Below are 16,304 nucleotides of genomic sequence, written 5' to 3'. Positions count from 1 at the left end.
TTTTTTTCCCGCAACACACTATTTGTAGTAGCTCTTCAAATTTCTCATTTTTCCTGTGTTTGAAATTTTATCTCTTGGGTAAGGATTTTGTGAATTTCCTTTTTGAGCTACAAATTTATCTGAGTTTCAGATTTCGATTTTCAGTAGTGGTTTCAGTTTAGTTTACTCCAACTGCAAAAACAGTCCTACTCTGTATTTACAGCAACAAAATCTGAATGCAAATGGAGAAATTCAATCAATGGCAAGTCATGGACCCCAATCCCTATCTCTTCTCAACAGTCCGGCAAGCGCTGTCTCCTGCAGCCAGGACCTCTCTCTCACTCCTCCGAAAGCATCTATTTAGCACTTCACCACTTCTGAGCCTCTGACCCCATCATCTTTTCCTTTTCTCTCAGAGAAAATAGAATCAGCCAGGTGGGGGCTTTCTCAACTTACTCCCCCAAACACATTCATCTGCAGTTCTGCCTTCTCTCCAATGTGAAAGCCTGAGATGATCCTAAACTTCTTCAAAGACAAACCATTCTAAATGTGCTATTGTGTCCTGCCTCTTCAGTACTTTACTCCTTTTATGATGACTACTTCTCCATCTGTAGTCTTTCCACTAGATCTGTCCTCTTAGTATTTATGCATGATCAAGTACTTCTTGACTTAAAAACATAACCTTGAGTCCACATCCAGACTTCATTTATGGTTAAAATTCGTAGAGATCACAGCCCTGGTCCACTATCCTCTTTACCCACACTTCAATTCATTTTGATCTACTTTTGCTTCCAGAGGTTCATTAAAACTGTTCTCATTGAATTTTTGGTTGCTAACTCCAATGGACATTTTTCAGCCCTTATTAACTTAACCATGGGGTGGACTCCATTTCAGTTGACCAAGAAAGTCTTGTTGGCTTTTGTATCCCTTGGCCCAAAGCCTCCAGGGCTTGGAAGAGTTCCTGGCACATAACCAAGTCTCAATTTGATGAAAAAAAAAATTTTAAATGGAAAATAGGAGCCAAATGGTGAAGGCTTTTAACACTGAGGTCTGAGAATTAATTTTCATTTTTTTGGACAGTGGTCATCTAAAAAAGTATGAGCAGGAAAGTAATATTATCACATCATTTGGGAAATAAACTCTGGGGCAATGGATGGTTTCGAGCAGTGGTTTCCGAAGTGCTATGTAGACCAGCAGCATCAGCATCACCCGGGAATTTGTTAGATAAAAGTTACAGGTCCCACCCCTGACCTATTGATTCAGAAACTCTGGAGGTGTGGCCAAATGATGTTATGTCTCATGAAATTCAGAAGAACCAGTGGTTTGGAGAAGAAACAGAGACAGAACAAGTGTGAGTTATCAAAGGCCTGAAATAGTCATGGAGGTGTTGTGAAGAGTGGGATACCAGGAGAAATGTATTTAATCACTGGATGAAGGCCTTAGGCACTTTTTGGATAACGACTGATTTACTTTTAGAGAACATGCAATCCTAGTGCTGCCTCTGAAGTGTCATTCGCATATTCATTCAACAGATGCTTACTGGGCTGAAGGTCATTTAGTATTATCAGGGAGCACATGGGCAAAAGCCCTGAGCTAAAGTTATGATCTTCACTGTTTCTATAAGATCATCTCTTCCAAGATCCCGCTAGATACAAACTGTCAGCACTTTCAGTAATTAGTGGAGAACAGTGAGAGGTTCTCCGATGTCACCCCAAGTCTGAACAATGAACACGTTTTAACAGGAAAACAGACATCCACATTACCAAAAGGTTTATTTTCTTTTCAGAATTTTCCCATCATTTTCAGTTGACCCAACAGGCAGACCATGTGGTCCTAAGGGCTCTCAGCAGTTCACTTTTAGGAACCAATTTTGTTAAGATCTCAGAGCAAAAGAGCATTGGACATGGACCCAGTGGATGAAGTGAGGAGTAACTTGAGTTCTCAGTTATAAACCAGGGAAAGCAACTAGTTGACTTAGGCTGAAAAGGAATTTATTCAATGGGCAGAGAGCACCCAGAAGGTTTGGAAACCAGCAGGAACAAAACCTACAAGATTCATGGGCAGATTTACACAGAGCAATGGCTTCTCAATATCAGATGCCAGGAGCTTACCTGCTGCCCCTACTCGATATTGGATACTGGATGTTTCTATTGATGGACACCGCTGCTCTCAAGATGGATCCTCCCCTACCCAGATTCTCTGTTTTGCTGATCAAGGTAGGGTGTTTCAGATGCAAGAGAGGTTGGGATTAAGTTTTTGCTTCTAGAGGTAAAGGTGGTTTGTGCCATTTGAACACGGGAATGGAATTCAGATGCAGAGCACCAAAAAAAAAAAAGAGAGAGAGAGAGAGAAAACCACTAATACAAACTTGCAAGTCATGTAATTTAAGATCGTAGTGATCTGAGATGCCATCTAGATCAGAACCCAGAAGTAAAACCTTTTATGAATAACTCAGAATACCAATATATGTGATATAAAAAGGACATTATTCTGCATGCTGCTCTCCCTCCTTTCTATCCAATACATGCACACCTACTTGCTGTGCTCTAAGATAACCTGCAAAGAATTCCAGGCCCTATAAGGACTTTTATTTATTATTTATTTTAAAGATTTTATTTATTTATTTGACAGAGAGAGACACAGTGAGAAAGGGAACACAAGCAGGGGGAGAGGGAGAAGCAAGCTTCCCGTGGAGTGGGGAGCCCGACACAGGGCTCGATCCCAGGACCCCGGGATCATGACCTGAGCCGAAGGCAGATGCTTAACGGCTGAGCCACCCAGTTGTCCCTCTATAATGACATTTAAAAATGAGGGAGAACAAATCATTTTTTAAGTAGTTTGAAAATTCCCATCAAGGCTTGGAAACTGGGCAGGAACAAAGGTGATAAAGGAGCAGTAGGCTTGCATTTTACCCACTCTTTGCTCTAGCTCGGTGAATTCAGGCTTAGAAAAATGAAGTGACCAATTTCCCTTAACATCACAAAGTAGTTAAAGCTAGACAGAACAACGTCATTTGTGGTCTGGTGCTCTTTCCAGTACTTTCTCCAAACCAGACTCTCTTGGTCTTCATTGCCTCCTCTGGAAAACAAAGTGGTCTTAGACTGTTAGATGTTCAAAAGACCTTCAAGGATGATTACTGTTCTCTTAGCAACCCGTTAAATGTTCCAGTTCTCCAACATCCCTTGTTTTGTATTCGGCCTCTGATCTTTTGTACAACTGTCCTTGTTTCCTAGTTTGAAGCTATCACAAAAGCATATACATTACTTTAAAAATCATTTGTGGGGAAAAATAGTAATTGTAAATAGTCGGATTCATGATGCTAACCACAAGTGACCTTGAATACTTTAACTTCTATTTTTAATTTTCTTTTCAGAGCCAATTTAAACATATTCACAACAGCTTTATTCGTATTAGCCCCAAACTGGAAACTCAAATGTCCATCACAGGTGAATGGATAAACAAGTTATAATACATTCCTACAACAAATGAACACGAGTCAGGAAAAAAAAAAAAAAAAAAGAGGGCACAAACTAGTGATCTTTGTGTTACTATGGAAGAATTTCAAAGTATCCAGTAGAGTGAAAAAAGCCAGAGGCAAGTGACTATAGTACATCCTCTATGATAACATTTATGTAAAGTCTTGAAGCAGCCAAATGCAAGTTACAGGGCTAGAAATCAGAACAGTGGAAGGGAAATGGGGAGTGCAGACACCGGCAAGGGACACAAAGGTTGACGGTTAGCCAGTTATGTACGTTTGTTAAAACTCACAATCTGTGTATTTGCTGTATGGAAAGTACACTCCAATTTAAAAAGTTGCACAGTTATCTGGTAAGCCACAGGAATCTTATTTCCTGTTTCTGAGCTCTTGGGACACAGGCAGTAATAACTATCAAAGACAGACTTTCACAAAACATTAAGATAAACTGTTAGATAACGATGGTTAAGTATAGATTCCCTAAGCCTGCAGAACCAGACCCTTCTTATAGGTCAAAAAAAAAAAAAAAGTACACTGAAAAATATACACTGAAGCTAACAGATAACAAAATATTTATTTTATTGTTGTAAAATTAAAAATAGTAGACAAGCATATGTAGTTACAGTTCCAAGGCAGAATACAAATATATAAATTATTGCAGTTTTAAAAGAAAAAATTGCCAAGTAATGTCTAAAACTCTTTTAAAACCAACTTGTTTTTCACCACTGCAGTTTCATTTTCTTTTTCCAAAGACTCTAGCTCAATTCTGTAAAGTAAATTTCTAACAACAAAAAGAGATCAAGTTCAATGATCACAGTATATGCTACTCAGATTTAAAACAAGGTTAACACACACATACGAACCGTAAAAGTAGAGATGATGGCATTTAACAGAAATCACAATGGAACACTTTCTAAACTCTTTTGGAGACAGCAGAATGAAAATAAATATTCTACATGTTTCAAGAAAAACACATTTACTAAAATTCCTTTTGAGGGGTGTGCAGTTGAGGGAATTTCACCGAACACTTTTTTGGGGGGGCGAGGGCTCAATATTCATCTTCATGATTTTTTGGTTTTACTTTGGTAAGCTTAAAATTGTGTACTAATTCAGTTTTACTAAAATGCATTAGTAATTTGGACTCTTTTTAAACTAAAAAGAATAGGGAATGTATATGTTACAAACTAGGTGCTAAAAAAATCTTAGTGCTATAGACTTGTTATGATTGGTTCATAGCAAGGTGACCAAATTGCTAAAGGAGTTAGATTAAATTATAACAAGAGCAATTAGGAAGGGATGATGTGAATGCAGACACTGATGTATAGGACAAAACCTCGTTATTCCACAGTATGAGAACCCTCCTCCAAGATCCCTTTGCTTGTGCCAGAGCCCTAGTACCTTATTATTCTGCTAAATAAACTCTTTCCCACCCCACCACCACAAAACTTAATGTGGCAAGAATAACCTGTTGAAGGTTTTATCTCTTACTGATTCTCACCACAAATTTCCTCAAATAATTATTTCCACCGACCCAAATTTAAAAATGCAATTAAACACTGAAACGAAAATCAATTGCCCTTGCTTTACAGCTGCATCTGAACAAAAGATCTTTAAAAAGTTCGTAGGGTACTAAACTTTTTATTAAGTACTTAAAAATACTCAAGATATCTTACTTTAACATAAGCAATATCTCAGTAAATCAGAAAAAAAACACTATAAGAACTTTACATTGTACCATTTGAAAATTTTCATGTCACAACCTAATTTTAAGGTCACCAACTGAACCTCCTTCTAAGCTACACAAATAACTTATTCTTTAAAAGTTCTTAAGTTTAGAGCATATACATTTTGAATTGCATTTTACAATATTTAATAACACAAGCAGACTTCTTCTAAAACAAACCAAAATAAAACCAAAACTGGTAAACATCAACACACACAAATAGATCTTCAAAAATTAATTTAAAAAAACCTAGCAAAAACTGACAAGCTTCAACAGTGTAAACACCAAGGTAAAAATATGTATCAACAAAAAAAGTACTTTAAACCATTTTCAGTGGTAAAGAATGTGATCAGATGAAAAACCCAAGAAATTTCAAGATGCCTGTCGAGATCCCAACAAAATAGAATATAATTTTGGCTATATTTTTGAAATCACTTTCCAACATGGACTTATTTTAAAAATAATTCTCAAGTGTTACAAAAATGGGCACTTTGTGGTGAAATGAGCATAAAATTTGAAGAACTAAGAACATTTCTTTGCTCCAATATCTCAGGAACTACATGATGGAACAAAACGCCACTATTCTGCTCTCTGCATCACCTGTTACCGGGTCCTAAGTGCATGCCTTCTTTTTTTCCTTAAAGAAAAAAAAAAAAAGACTAATTTGGGTATTAAATGCTACGATCAAATGAGGATAATCTCAAATTAGAATAGATTTTTAGCTTAATTAAAAGTCTGAACAAATTTGAAAACTTTAATCTTGAAAGTGAATAGTCTTGTGTTCTCAAAATTGCCTTTGACTTCAGATTGATTTTTTTAAACTCAATTCGTCTAATTATGAAATCTAACATGAAAAAACATTAGTCTTATTTCATTCTCCCTAATCATATAAGCTCTGAAAATGTTAGTAACAGCTGATTGGCAGTCTTCTCCCTTTTGCTGTTTTTGAGACTGATGGCATGTATGAGATTTTCTTCTAAACTTCCTCAAAAAGTACTAACAACTATACAGAATAGCCAAGTACGGTAACCAATATTTGTAGTATTTCATCTTCTCTCAAGATGGAACTTAATTCTGTCTCTTATTCTTATTTTAGCATATATAATTGCATATTCAATCAAGAAAACTAACATAGAAATCAGTTTACCAAATAGTTGGATAAACTGCTGTACAAAATCCTTCAAGAAAAAATTCTTTTACTACAATATTCATCCAAATAAAGTACTAATGTGAGTACCAGCACCACAGATATTTTTTTTTACAGCACCTTTCCTTTAAAAAGCTTAGGCAGAAATATCTAAATGGAATAAATCAGAATTCCGAATTAAGACCTTAGTACACCGCACCATCCCACCCAATTGTTCCAAACTCAATTAGTAAAGCTACATATTTGTCAGAAACAAAGCAAACACTTTTCTTTGGATTAACACTGTTGCATTTAGGACTGCACCATATGGCTCATACTCTGGAAATATGCTACTACTGATATCAAATGCAACACATCCCAAACTTTTATGACTATCCCTAAGTGATCTATATAGAAGCACAAACATGTGCGAACACACTGGCTAGTAACATTCTTGATGAATTATGCCAAAAAAGAGCAAAGTCAAATTAAAAAATGTGACCTAACAACTAAGCACTAAGATATTTACTGGCATCATCAGGAAATGTCTTTATTCAACTTGTAAAGTAAATTTATAAAGATTTTGATATTGCACACATTCAGTTTAAAGCTTATCAAAACTAAGGCAATGTATCCCCACTCCCTGGATTTTAAATTCATTTTGGATGACTCAAAAAATTGACAGAAACTGAAAACTTTTTTCAGAAGCTCCAAAACCAGTTATGTCATACTTAAAAGAAAACAAATCAATTGTGATATCAATTAATACTCTCAGGCAAATTTAACACATCTTAGCATTACAAAAAGTTGTTTTCTAGTAGATAGAGGCATTTCTTTGCTTAGTCAAATACTGTTTGTGTTCAAGACTCAAATCTGACCCACGCAGGGGCAGGCTGCCAGATATAAGATAGAAATCATTCATATCTTTATGCACGAAGCTGCCAAGCTAATGGGCTTTTCTGCAGATTCTTTCAAGCAAAGAATCTTACCTCATAAATATATTCTAAGTACCAACTAAAAACAGAATTTAGAGCCCATTTTAATTCTGCACATATTATAGATTTTACTACATAATACACTGTTAAAAAAAACGTATCTAGCTGTTTGAGATGACCTACTAGTTCAGAATTCTTTGGAAACATCACAGGCAACTTCCAAGAATATCCTTTCGAAGTGGGCTTATTTTTTTGAACTAGAGTCTTATTTTTCTGTGTCAAGCAGTCTTCTCTTTCCTCCTTTAAATTCTAAAGTTTAGAAAAATACCTCCCAATGCCTTCTTCAGGTATGAATTTCAGTGATGCTGCTAAGAGAATCTGGACAGTTTAAGGATTCTTGAACCTGTATCTGAAGCGGCAAACAGAAGACTTTGAAGCTTTTTTCAAAGATAGGACAACAATTCTGCAGCACATTCAATTTGACAGATATTACATTTGACTTGGAAGTGAGGCTTGACTTACTCTGTCCAAATTCTAACACATCAAAGTCATTAGAATGAAAATAATAATGAAGTAGAAGGGGCTTTTACTTCTATGGAGACAAGGTGACATATGAAAACTAAATCAGCATTTTCTTTCTGAACTCAGAACTGCTTTTGTTAGAAAAAAATAATGTACTTTTTTTTTCTTGGATACTTGCTTTAAAAAGTTATTAATTCCTCTTTCATAAGAGTTATTAGAAGTCAAAACAATTCAACTAGAGTTCTACTCCAAAATACATTTATCTTTGGAAAACAAGGTAATAGTAAAAAGAGCATATTAAGAGAATAAAATGCAGTGATCTGAAAGATGGATGAACATATTCACACAGGAAAGTGTAAATATACAGAGGCATTCAAATACACATTTATAAAGAGAATGGAAAGGTACCTAAAATAGCATTTTTATATATAAAATTTTCATATTAAAATATTGCTCATAATAAATAAGAGGTGTATTATGAATTCCATTTCCCTCTTAAAATTATCTTTAGTAGTTCAGACTAATCTAAGGAGTTTTTTTAAATTTTGACAGGTGAATTACATTAAAATATGTTTAATAAAATCACACTGTAACAGTAGTCACATGTGGTAAGTCAGGGAGGGCCATTTAGTAATTATGGGAAGAAAGATTCCCAAAATGATTAATCCTAGAAGACTAGAGTGTAACGATCTGCTTTATTTGATGAAGATGTTAAATACTGCCTTCAGCTTTGTAAATTTAATGACCATAAAAAAATGGACCATAACTTTCTTCAACTTCTTCAAAGTTGGCATGTCTGGCAGACCAATAAATGGTAGGGGCATGAGGGCAAAGGACGTAAGTGTAAGTTTAGTTTAATTGTTTATGGGTAGGTGTGACTTCGTTCCTGTTCGCCCCACTTGCAGACATGGTAACTTGGAATAGTTCTTGAGAAGCTGTTCGATGGCGACATGGCGGACGTGGAGCTCTGAGGCCAAAGAATCTTTTTCTTGCACTTGGTGTGTTAACTCTTCAAAAACTTCTGTAAAGATTTAAAAGGTAGTTGAATACATAAATGGGTTCAATCAGTATCTACAATGGTTTATGGACAGGAAGTGCCCATTAATATCTCGGTCTGCAAACCCCTCTAAGAGGCTTTGGAATCAGACTACCTTCATTTCTGAATTCTTGTTCCTATGCTTTTATGAGTCTCAGGCAAGTAACTTAAACTATATTTTAATTTCCTCTTATGTATAACCTCGATATTGACAGTAAGCACATCACAGGCCTACTGTGAGGAGTAAATGAGATTGTACCGGTAAAGTACTTTCCAGAGAATAAGCACTTGATAAACAGAAGTTGCTAGTACTATTATTACTGTTACACTGGCTGTGGAGTTAAGGAAGGGGTAATCCCTAATCTGTTATTAACCGAATGCATGATCTCTGAAAGCACCTTAATGCTCTGAAGTGTTTCCTCACCTAAATGGGAATCAAGTACTTAAAAAAAAAAAAAAAAGAAACAATTGGGGAATTTGCACATTAACTGTTGTGTTAGCATACTATTTGACGATGTTAAAAGAATTACTAGCTGTTTTTCTTTTTTTTTTTTTAAGGTGTGATAATGAGGTTGTCATTACCTTAAAAAAAAGTTATGTTTTAGAGAGAAGCTGAAGTATTTGTGCACAAACAATATGTTGTCTGGAATCTGTTTCAGAATAATCCATGCTGGGGGTGGGGGTGAGGTGAAAGGAATGGGTGCAAGTAGAGATGAGAGAAAATTAGCTATGCTTTTGATAAGTTGAAGCTGGTTAAGATGGATCAAGGGGTTCACTATACTCACTACTTTTGTGTTTGAAATTGTTTATAATTTAAAAAACTCCACAAAACAGGGCTAATACAACCTTGTGGAACTGTTAGGGAGTGCATGCATAGGTGTCTGGCATAATAAACTGTTAGGATGGGGTAGCGGTTCAGCTCAGAGGTAGAGGTCTCCATTTTTACTGAAACAAGAAAAACTTATTTCCTCTTGATTTCATAAAGAAGTTGTTTTCTTATTCTTTTTGCACTGGAAACTCCAAAAAGTTCTAATCCCATTTCCAAATTTAAATGCAGATAAAGCTAATAGTGTCCTATCACAGGGGATTTTCTATATCAACATTTTCACATGCATAAAACATTGACACTGATTCTTTACCCTGTATTTCCTGTCGGAGCTTTGCTTTCAGTTGCTTTACTTCACCAAGAGTCATCGAATTCACTGAAACATGAAAATATGTTAATTATTACCACAGTAGGAAAATAAACTATCTACAACACTAAAACAATATCCTATTTTTATTTTATTTTATTTTAATATTTTATTTATTTATTTGAGACACAGCGAGAGAGGGAACACAAGCAGGATTCCTACTGAGCAGGGAGCCCGATAAGGGCTCGATCCCACATGACCTGAGCTGAAGGCAGATGCTTAACGACTGAGCCACGCAGGCACCCCAACAATATCCTATTTTTAAAAAAACACTGTCACTTATCTGCCAATATAGTATTCACTAGTATTCTAGGACTCATTCATTAACTCCTGCAGGGTGGAGGACATTTTCAAATCTTGACCGTAACCCACAGTAAGAAACATTTTACACCAGTACACCTCCACCTGAATCAAAAGTTTTGCCAGAGAATACTTAGTATTACATTCATTGGATTCTGTTATTTCCCTTTGTTTCAGTTTTTCAAAAGTGCTAGAAGTCACTGCTCATTAAGTTGATTATACTTAAGCACCACATAGTTCATGATGCACAGTTGGAAAGACACAAAAGTACTGTGGAAATAATGTGAAAAACTGATTTGTCTACCTTGTTATGTAACCTTAGATAATTCATATGTAGAATCAAGAAGTTGTATAAAAATACACCCATAGTCCCTTCGAGCTCTAAAATCACTTGACTTAGGAGTCAATTAAAATTATCTTAGCTTCTGTGAGTTTCTGGAGAAATAAATGCAAACTGAAAGGCTCACTTGGTTTCCAACTTTAAAATAAGTGCACACATTACCTTTGTCCTTTAGTGAAATGTCAGATTTTGGCTTTTGAAATGCCACCCCAGTCAGTCTTGTAGGGATGAGCAATGGGCTCCACCCAGGAGCCCCTCTATCTCCCAAGTTTTAAGCAGAGCTCAAGTATGTCATTTCAATTGTTTTTTAAAATGCAGATTATAGAATACATTTTCAAAAACACAATATATTTCTTAATACAGAATACATTCATACATTTTCATAAATTCAAGCTATATTATTAAAGTCAAACAGCACTGCTTTTATACTGAAGGTGAATAAGGGATGGGGAGCTGAAAATTAATGCCCGCCAGAATTAACCAGTGTAAATACACTTCAAGCCAATGCTTGAAGACGTACTTCTAAACTATATGAACTCTGAACTTCCTTCTGTTTGTCAATTCCATTAGTTCAATAAATTTAAAATGGCAAAAGATATGATGGACTGTAAAATTTGAATGCTTTACGACATAATAAGGAGTATTTCAGAGAACTGATGGAGAATTTTTTTGGGGGGAGGAGAGGAAAGGGCAGAGGGAGAGAATCTTTTTGGGGGAGGGACGGGGTGGAGAGACAGACTCTTAAGCAGGCTCCATGCCCAGCATGGGCCTGACACAGGGTTCCATCTCACAAACTGAGATTATGACCTTAGCTGAAATCAAGAGTCAGATGCTTAACCAACTGAGCCACCCAGGCGCCCCAAGACACCTCATTTTTGCTAGGGTGATCCGGTCATTTAAATATTAAAAATCTATAATTCTACAGCCAAATTCTTGACATATCACATATATAAAAATGTGAAAAAACCAAAGCCAACAAAACTGCAATCTTTACCTTTCTCCCCATTTTACTTACATTCCTCTCTGCTGTAACGTGGATGCTGGACCCGGACATTAGCCTCTGGATTAGAGATTATCTCTTCTTTTTTCTGTGGCTGGTTGTGACTATGAGGCCACAATACACTATTGTGGCATAAAGTGGCACCTGAATCTTGCAACATAGCAAGCCCAAAGTCTGTATTTCCCCTCTGCTCCAATATTCTTTGTGAACAGTTTGAGAGGCCGCCTGTACTTCCATCTATCCACTTTGCAGAATACTTTGGTACTTGGGAGTCAAACTGTGGGAGTAACTTTTTATCTGGCTTATGCCTGAAATTTAACAAGTGATGCTGGGGATTTTTAGAACATTCGGAATCAGAATCTAGATCCTTATTTTGTGCATACTGTACAATCCAGTTTATCTTCTTACTCAAAATGGTTTTAACTTCTTCATAAGTACTTTTTGAAAGTTTAGATCGAGGACAATCCTGGTTCGCGATCAAATGGTATTTTTCAAAGCAGTCTTTATGGCCCCTTAATGATTTGGTGTGCAAGAGATTTGATTTTGGTACTCCTATAGGAAAAAAAAGAAATAGAAGACTTAAAACAGTTTGTTTTTTTTAAAAGTTGCAGTAAGAGTATACAAAAATCTTAGTAAAATGTGGATGTCAGTCTGTGGTGGTTTGTAAATTAGAGGAAAAATGCTAAAGAAGATTGGTGTTAATAATATAAAATATAGTCTAATAATTTCTGCTTCAATTGAACTATATATTCAGTAAAACTAAGTTCTTATAAATAATAAAGGCCTTTCCAAGGACGTTGGTTCAGAGGCATGTTATTGCATACAATTTTAAAAAAGTACTACCAAACCAGCAATTTACATTTACAAAATGTTGGCCTTTACAGTATAGTGCTTTCTTCACTAATCCTCCTGAAGTACACACTTGCATAAATTTCTGTTATTAAGACTCAACAAGAGAAATGCTTGACAATTTTTTTTCCAATAAATACACAGTCAATCCTGTTCTTAAATTATTAGTTATGTTTCACTGGGGAAAGATACACCAGAACCAGAAATATACACATTAATAAAAGCCTCAAAATTCAATGAACTGGTTAGATTTATTTTGTTAAGAAAATGAAAGCATCTAACATGTTTTCACATTTGTTTTAGCTTACTAAAACGTTATCAAGATAATTTTATCTTCTAGAAGAAACACATTACAATTATTTTTCATACAGCAGTAAATTCAATCTGCTAAGATACAATAACCAGTATAATTCTTTAACTCACAAATGTTTATTATATACCATAAGTAGCAGAAATATTCTTATTACATTTTTCTATCTCCCAACTTTTTTTTTTTAAAGATTTATTTTACTTATTTTAGAGAGTATGTGAGCATGGAGAGGGGCAGTGGGAGAGGGACAGGCAGACTCTACGCTGTGTGCAGAGCCCAACACAGGGCTCAATCTCATGACCCTGAGATCAAGACCTGAGCCAAAATCAAAAGTCGGATGCCCAAATGACTGAGCCACCCAGGAGCCCCTCTATCTCCCAAGTTTTAAGCAGAGCTCAAGTATGTCATTTCAATTGTTTTTTAAAATGCAGATTATAGAATACATTTTCAAAAACACAATAATTTCTTAATACAGAATACATTCATACATTTTCATAAATTCAAGCTATATTATTAAAGTCAAACAGCACTGCTTTTATACTGAAGGTGAATAAGGGATGGGGAGCTGAAAATTAATGCCCGCCAGAATTAACCAGTGTAAATCTGCTTAGCTTTGAAAACAGGGTAAGTGGAGAGCCACTCAGGTGCTAGGTTTAAAAAAAAAGTTAGCTGACTCCTCAGAAAAAATTACATTCTGCATTCATCCTTTGTTTTAAAAATTGAAGCTGTAACAATTTTATTAACCAAATTTCAAACTCTGGGCTAACAGTAAGATAATGAAGTATTTGCACTTTGATGGTATTAAATCAGGTATAAACATGCTTGTATTAATTTGTTCTAAAACGATGTAACATCAGCCAACGGTGGGACCTGCTGAGTTTGCCAAAACCAGTGTTAAATGGGCTATCGGTTCCTTCATAAGTAAGCTATGTGAGTAGACCTCCTGAGCAGTGATAATGTAATAAGCATATGGGAACAGCTGCTCTCCTGAGGTAAACTCAAAATATCTCAGCCTTATGTCTTCCACTGAGCACTAAAACTGAACTTAAACTGACTTTCATACACATTCTATTTATGCCTTTGCTACTTGTACTGCAGTTGTGTGTGTGTGTATGTTTTTTACCAGTTATTGTCTGATTAGGTCAAATTTTCAGCAAAATTAAGGTACCTGAAGTGCAAACTCTCAAAGCTCTACTTGATGACATAGTGTGCGTAAATTAACACAAAAGGAAGTTTACAAATCTTGCTTATTAGAATAAAATAAATTAAAGTTTTATTATATATGTTTTAGACCAGAGGTAAGATAAAAAGTAGCTAGTACAAATTACAGACCAAATAAATAGCTCCAATCTGCTGTTTGATTCTAATACTACTGCCCTGGATAAACAGGCAGAGAGAACTTGAATTTGCTTATTTTACTAATTGGAAGATCTGTTAAAGAGCTGCCTTACTCTGCAGCCTCCCTTCAGTCTCACTGCCAACATATGGCCACAGTCAACACCTGAAACAGTCAACGGTCTCGTTAGCCCACTGCCACAGCTCTAAACCATGGAGCAATGATTTAGTTGAATCTAATAGACATAGTAAATTTTAAGTTTCTCCTTCTGTCTATATGAAAGGAAGTTCTTTGGCATGTAAAAAAGGGTTCTAAATTATGCTACAGAAATTACTTTTTTGCTGTTAATTTTGTGGGCTTTTGGTATTTATTTAGAAACTTCAAAAACTGTATTGATAAAAAATAAAAAATTATATAAAAGGATGAATTTTGTGATATACCCAGAGTTTCAAAAGCAGGTCAACAGATGTCTATTTGAAGAATAACATGGGCTTTTTGAAGTTAAAAATTTTTCTTATCCAATGTTCCTTCATAGTAATTTGTGAAATGTAACTTTTCTTTCTTCAAAAATAATTTTTCTTTTAATTTTTACTTAAATCCCCCAATGAATGCTAGGAACCCAGATAACATGATTATATGCATATAGATAATCTTTTGAGATAAATAGCACATCAGAGAACTACAACATTCAATTTGCTGTGCAAATACATAAATGTAACATAAATGTCCAATTCTTTGAGATACTCAGGAGAAAAAGTCACCTATAAAGGACATGAAATAAAGTGGCTCTTCAAACAAACTCTGCCTCAGCGAAATGCCTTTTCCTCCACTCTCAGTACCCCCAAACCCGCTTCTCCTCCTGAGTCTGGCACCACCTGCTCAAGGAAGAAACCTAGGGGTCCTCCTTGACAGCTCCTCACCTTACCCACCCCAAATGTTCTGCTGTCCATTTTAATAGATTTTTTTCTGCCATAAAATCTACAGTACAGTATCACAAATCCTGCTTCACCCTTGGATCACCCCCCCCCCCACACACACACAACACTGTCGGGTCACCCCCATCTCCTATCCAGTTCTTACTCTAAGAAGCTTCTTTTAACCAATATACCCGGGTTAGTTGATCAGACCAGACTTCACAAGTGCCTCTTCACTGGTCTTTTTCTCCGACTGTAAGTTCTGTGAGAAAGGGGACCGTATCTGTTTTACATGCATCCTCGGCATCATGCCTGGCACATGGCGAGTACTCAAGAAAAAGTTGTTAAAACGAATAAAGGAAAAACTTAAATTATATTAAAAAAAAAAACCCTAACAAAACTTATTACCAATTATCATTCAAGGTCTACTACAATGAACTTCTGCCCATCCTAGGCAAGGGAACCAGGCTGTGCAGTTTTGCCAGGGTACTCAGAGGTTAATGAAAGAAAGCCATCTTCCAGTGAAGTTACTCCTGCATTTAGTTCAATGGGCCATTATTCTGAAGAACTCCATAGTGGCACGGATATAGACATGGCAATCTTGTGGCATCGTTCAATCTGCCAGGCAAAATCATGAACTTCTCCTCAGTTGTATAATTTTAATAGAATTTACATGCAGTGAATATGTAAGAAGGCTGTTTTACACAAACTGTAGCTCATTAATACCTTTAATTTCTTTAAGCTCTCTTAACAATTTGAAACTTGACTGAGTTTTAAGGTTCAATTTGAAAATGTTTTATAAACGTGGTTTAAAACATCCCACGCAGTAGCAGAGGAAACAAAAAATTCAAAAAGGATAATACACTGACTAGTTCACATATCTGAACAAATTACTTTTTAGTCTGGCAAAGAATGTTGAGTAGCCCACTTAATTTGTATCCGCGATATATGTACCATTTTATAAACTCTTGAAGTGATTGTTTTTTTCCACTTCATCAGTTCGCATTATTATAAGAGAAACAACCATTGCTATTATCAGAGGTCCCAGTGAGTCTCCCTACTGACTTTTCAATTTTAATTGCATTTACAAGTGTAAACAGCTCTGAGCACTAATTTGTTTCCTCAGCAGCTTTGGAAAGGGAATGAATCTAAATGCAATTAAATGAGTTGATATTTTTGAGGAGCTGAGTTATAAGGAGTTTCCAAACCAGGTCAACAAAAATTGCATTACAACTTCCTTACTAATAAAGAAGGTGAAGGCCAATG

General features: G+C 35.7%; 1 protein-coding gene across 4 annotated transcripts in view; it reads right to left on the bottom strand.

Annotated features, from left to right (window-relative positions):
* Positions 1-7,420: 7,420 nt before the first annotated feature.
* The window catches only part of CUNH21orf91 (chromosome unknown C21orf91 homolog), a 28,573-nt gene continuing 19,689 nt past the window's right edge, over positions 7,421-16,304 (bottom strand). For all 4 annotated transcript variants that reach the window (XM_028115788.2, XM_028115798.2, XM_028115777.2 and 1 more), the window contains exons 3-5: positions 11,645-12,181; positions 9,936-9,998; positions 7,421-8,781 (exon numbers count right to left, since the gene is read on the bottom strand). In XM_028115788.2, coding sequence (XP_027971589.2) covers positions 8,615-8,781; positions 9,936-9,998; positions 11,645-12,181 — 767 coding nt within the window. In that variant the 3' untranslated portion in view covers positions 7,421-8,614. The remainder of the gene's footprint in view (positions 8,782-9,935; positions 9,999-11,644; positions 12,182-16,304) is intronic.

This window comes from Eumetopias jubatus, unplaced genomic scaffold, assembly GCF_037043125.1.
Source record: "Eumetopias jubatus isolate StellerSeaLion01/CBP00866 unplaced genomic scaffold, mEumJub1_p1.0 scaffold_1, whole genome shotgun sequence".
NCBI classification, from domain to species: Eukaryota; Metazoa; Chordata; class Mammalia; order Carnivora; family Otariidae; genus Eumetopias; species Eumetopias jubatus.
The sequence above is the reverse complement of the archived record's forward strand: the minus strand, read 5'-3'. Positions and strand labels throughout refer to the sequence as shown.